The sequence below is a fragment of the Galeopterus variegatus genome, unplaced genomic scaffold, assembly GCF_000696425.1.
Source record: "Galeopterus variegatus unplaced genomic scaffold, G_variegatus-3.0.2 Scaffold154, whole genome shotgun sequence".
NCBI classification, from domain to species: Eukaryota; Metazoa; Chordata; class Mammalia; order Dermoptera; family Cynocephalidae; genus Galeopterus; species Galeopterus variegatus.
The window spans coordinates 492,193-496,995 of record NW_007726265.1 but is presented as its reverse complement, the minus strand read 5'-3'; the positions used below and the strand labels follow the sequence as shown (position 1 = coordinate 496,995).

General features: G+C 44.3%; 1 protein-coding gene across 2 annotated transcripts in view; it reads left to right on the top strand.

Annotated features, from left to right (window-relative positions):
• The first annotated feature begins 2,977 nt into the window (after positions 1 to 2,977).
• The window catches only part of ADAR (adenosine deaminase, RNA-specific), a 31,759-nt gene continuing 29,933 nt past the window's right edge, over positions 2,978 to 4,803 (top strand). For both annotated transcript variants that reach the window (XM_008592571.1, XM_008592577.1), the window contains exon 1: positions 2,978 to 3,051. In XM_008592571.1, the coding sequence (XP_008590793.1) occupies positions 3,037 to 3,051 (15 nt within the window). In that variant the 5' untranslated portion in view covers positions 2,978 to 3,036. The remainder of the gene's footprint in view (positions 3,052 to 4,803) is intronic.

Below are 4,803 nucleotides of genomic sequence, written 5' to 3'. Positions count from 1 at the left end.
ACTGGAAGGGTAGGCACCAATGAACTAACAATGAAGGATTAAAGGTGATTTTTGTTGTGTTTGCTTATCTGTACTTTCTGAGATTTTCTTCAATAAACTTACCACTTTCAGTTAATTTTTTAAAGGGCTTCATCCAACTGTCAAGTCCCTACAATAGAACAGCATGAAGATTTACATCACCACTTCACAACCCTGGGGGAGTTTAAACAATCACCAAGGAGGAGGGGTTGAAACGCTTATGAGTAAGACTGCAGTTACTCGAACTGTTAGGGTTAAATGACAATAGCAGTTGTTCTTTCAAAACATAAACTGACCCTCTGTTTAGGAAAGAAATTTCCCCTTTCTGTTTCACCACGGCATCCTATGTTAGATGAAATGGGATAGGGAAGCAGTAATGCAGCTTCTCCTGCACAGTAGTTGTGATTAAACCTTTTCTGGATCATTACTGAAGAAGGGTTAAAGGCTTTCAGACTGTTTAGCCTGACGGCAAGAAAGCAGAGGTAAGACACAACTCATGTTACTTAAATGGAGAAAAGAACATGGGGAAATGGGCTGGAACTGCTGTGGAAAGAGTTTGTTGTAGTTCTTGGTTTTTTTTAACCTCTTAGAGTAGTGAAATGTAGCATATACATATAGAAATGTGAATAAAATATAAATGTATAACAGTGAATTATTGGAAAGCAAACATATATGTAGCCACTACCCAAGTCAAAAACTAGAACATCAGCACCTAGAATATTCCTTCCCAGTCAAAACTCCCTCCACCTTCCCTAGAGGCAACCATCATCCTGTCTTTTATGCAGTGCATACCATAGGTTAGTTTTGCCTGGTTTTGGACTTTATGTAAGTGGAACCATATAGTATGTATATGGCTTCTGTCACTCAATATCATGTTTAGATAATTACCTGCCTGGCTGCATGTGGTTATAGTTCTTTCATTTTTGTTGCTGTACAATATTCCATTACAGGCATATGCCACCATTTATTTATCCATTCTACTTTTGATGCACAGTGGGTTGTTTCCAATTTGGGGGCCATTACAAACAATGCAACTATGAACTTATACATGTATCCTGGTCTAGGACTGGAATTGCTGAATTGTAGGGTGAGTATATTCACACCTTTCCTAGACAGTGGCTTCCTAAAGTGAGCAGGAGCTGCTCTGCATCTTTGCTCCCACCTGATCCGATCAGATGGTTAATGCTGCCTGTCTGGGGGATGGACAGTAACTCACTGTGGCTTTACTGTACATTTCCCTGATGCAGTGAGGGAAAATATTTATCGATATTTTTATTTCCTCCTATGAAGTTCCCTTTGAACTGCTTTTGCCCATTGTTTTACCTGAGTAGTCTGTTATTCATGCAACTAACCAACCCTCTGAAGGTCATTGTGCAGGGGGATATAGGGATGTATAAAAACATGTTCCCTGCTCCTGAGAAGACTTGATGGCTCTAAAGGCAGATCTGTAACCAAGTAATACATAATATTGTGGTGATTGTTGGGGCATCCATCTTCCCCACCAGACTGGAGGATAGCTGAAGGATGGAGCTCTTACTTGTGTCATACCCTCGGTGCTTAACACGGTATCTGGCACATATTAGGTGCTTAATAAAGTTTTGTTAAATGATTGAATGAGGCATTTTCAGTGGAATGTGGAAGTGCTCTATTAGGGTTAAGTGCTGAGTAATGGAGAAGCACAGAATAAGGAACCACATATTGCACACGCTCCCTCACTTCTCACCCCCAACCTGGGGTGGGAGAAGGGCTCCCTGGGAGGTAATATTGAAGCAGATTTTGAAAGACTGCTTCAGGAAGCAGTAGAGGAGAAAGTGCATTCTAGGCCAAGGAATAGGATGTGCAAAGGCACAGAAGGAAGAAAGAGCACAGCCTACAAGGAAGGGAAATTTGGAGTGACTAGCACTTAGGATGACTGGAATGAGAGTAAAGTGGAGAAGGGACATCAGCTGGAGATAATGCTATGAAGTGACTGCCTCGTAAATCTCATAAACAGTCCGGATAAAATCGAGATTAAACAGAAAAAGACATTTCTCATAGGGGAGGGGAGAGAGGACTGTTGAGCATTGGAATTGATCTGTAGAATCTTTTAATCTTTTCCTAGATATTTTGAACAAAATCAAGCTGTTAGAGAAATAAGCCTGACCATTAAATAAATTGAACGTTTTCCCTCTCTATACCAAAAGTTATCTTTTTGAAAGTAACGTTGTAAGTTGAGCGAGTGTAGAGGAGCAGTGAAGAGGGGGCTTTCCGCAGTCACACCCATATTTAGCAGCGTCGCCTCGGTTAAGCCTCAGTTTCTACACCTGTCAAGTAGGAATAATGCCTACTTTGTAGAGCTGTTGTGAAGATCAAGGCAGATAACGCACTAAGGTAACCCTCGCCTGCTGGGGTGGTTCTATGACGTAGATCTGGATTATTCATTGTTGCTGTTACCATTATCTTGCTACTTTTTACTGGCTTGTATCCACTCACTTAAGTTGGCAATATGATAGGAACATTAACAGGTAGTCCACCGTGGGGACGTTAGTCACTTGAAGAGATCTGCCCCCGCCACCGCATTAGAGACACGGTCACGTTCACTGCCCCGCGAGAGGAAGGACGCAGCCCCTGCCGCTCCCCTCGCGCCCAGGGCTGGCCGCGCACCTGTGTTTTCTTTTCGCTTTGTCCCGCCGACTCCTGAGCGCGCCGTGCGAGCGGAACCGTGTAGCTCAGTACGGGGACAGCCGTTTTCCTGAAGAACGCTCACCCTCCGCACTTGTCACGCACGGCAGGGACTCGGCGTGCGATCCGCGCGAAAGCCGGTGCGCACGCTTCCATTTGCACAAAGCCCTCCTCTTGGCCAAACTTCCCGAAGGGGAAGTCTTTCCGAGGAAACGAAAGCGAAATTAAACCGTAGCCATCTTGGGCCCAGCGCGCGGCGGGCCGGGGGCTCCTCCGACTCCGAGGTGCCCCGAGCGTGAGAGCCGCGGGGGCGGGGGTGCTGCGGGCTGTGGGGCTGGGCGATGCCTCGGGGGCGCCATGGACCCGCGGCAGGTAAGCGGGGCAGCCCGGCCCGGAGCGGCGCCGCCGAGCTTTCTCTGCCGCCTGGGCTCCTCTCGCAGCCTCGCGTGTGTTCGTGTTATGTGTGTGTTGTGAGCAGGAATGTGTGTGTGTGCGCGCGCGCGCGCGCTAAGCACAATCGCTGTTCTAGGAGTTTGTATCATGCTACTTAACGCTGCAGCATCACGTGGGGTGCGGGGAGGGCGTGCACCCCGGTCGGAGGAGGGAGGCCAGAGCCCCTGTCAAGGCAGGCGCCCCTCTTCCTTTCTGCTGGAACCCCTGGGCTGCCTCCCACCCCCCGCTCCAGCTCCACTTGAACAACATTCATTACTTTTAGCAGCCCTGCTCTCCGCACCCTTTTCCACCTCCTGAGGGCCTTGAGGGAATTAAAAATAGCTACTCGTAATAAGCTGTAGAGAAAGTTTATAACAGCTTTCTTCATTATAGCTAAAAAGTGGAAAAACACAAATCTTCAACAGGTTAATAGGTAACAGGATACATCTGTACAGCGGAATAGTGCTCATCAGTAAAAAAGTTACTGATGCATGCAGTAACGTGGATGAATTTCGGATGCATTATGCTAAGCAGAAGCCAAACTCAAAAGGCTGCCAACTGTAGGAGTCCATTTATATAGTCCATTCTGGAAAAAACAAAGCTATAGGGACAGAAAACAGATCTGTGGGTGCCAGGGGCTGGATGTGGGGGAACAAGTTGACTGCCAAGTGGCATGAGAAGACTTTTTGGGGAAATAGGAATGTTCTATATCTTGATTGTTGGTGATGGTTAAAACTCACAGAGTCCTACACTGAAAAGGGTAAATTTTACTGTATGTAAATTATACCTGAATTTTTTAAAGTAATATATATATATATGTGTGTGTGTATTTATATATACATACTTTTTAAATGCCCTTCTTTAAAAAGATTAGGGGCACGTGACTTGAAGGAAAAGCATTCCTTCACACTTGTCAGTGTATTACCCTGTGGAGCCCATGTTGTGAAGAGGGGTGGGAGGGGGGCTTATATTTTAATACCAGATATATAAAACCAGATTAAAGTGAAATTTAGGAATGATCCTATGGGTTGATTCTCACTTTGTTGCTCTTGTTTCTATTCAGTGACTATCCAAATAGCTGTTCTCAAGTGGTGGTTTGGTTTTTAGGGGGGTTAGAGGGATAAAAAGAAAAAAATCAATCATCTTCTCTCCCTTTAATCCTACTTCCCTAAAATAACTGTTAACAAATTCATGTATCATTTCTTTCTTTTCTCTGTGTTCGTTCTAGCATACATACATACACACACACACACACACATCCATGGGTTTTTTCCTTGTGTTTACAAAAAGATTGTAAAGTACATGTTACTCTGCAATTCACTGTTTGTTGTTTTATTTAACATTATATTATTCCTAAGTGTTGAATACAAATATATTTATCTATTTGAATACAAATAGATCTAACACACTTTTTTACTGTTCCATAGCATGAATGTATCATAATGTATTCAACTCTTCCCTCGATAGACATTCGTGTATTTTCCAGATTTGGGCCAAGAGTAGCAATTTAAATCTAGAAAGGATTTAGCTAGAAACTGACTTTAGCCACTTTGAAACAAAGTTCTTTTTCTCAAGGTCAAAGAGCTAATCAGAAAACCCCTAAAGTTCCCATAACTCAGCTCTATTAGCAGGGCACTCATTCTGTGCGCACATTTGCCTCTGCCCCTAGCAATATGGGGGGGGGGGGGCACC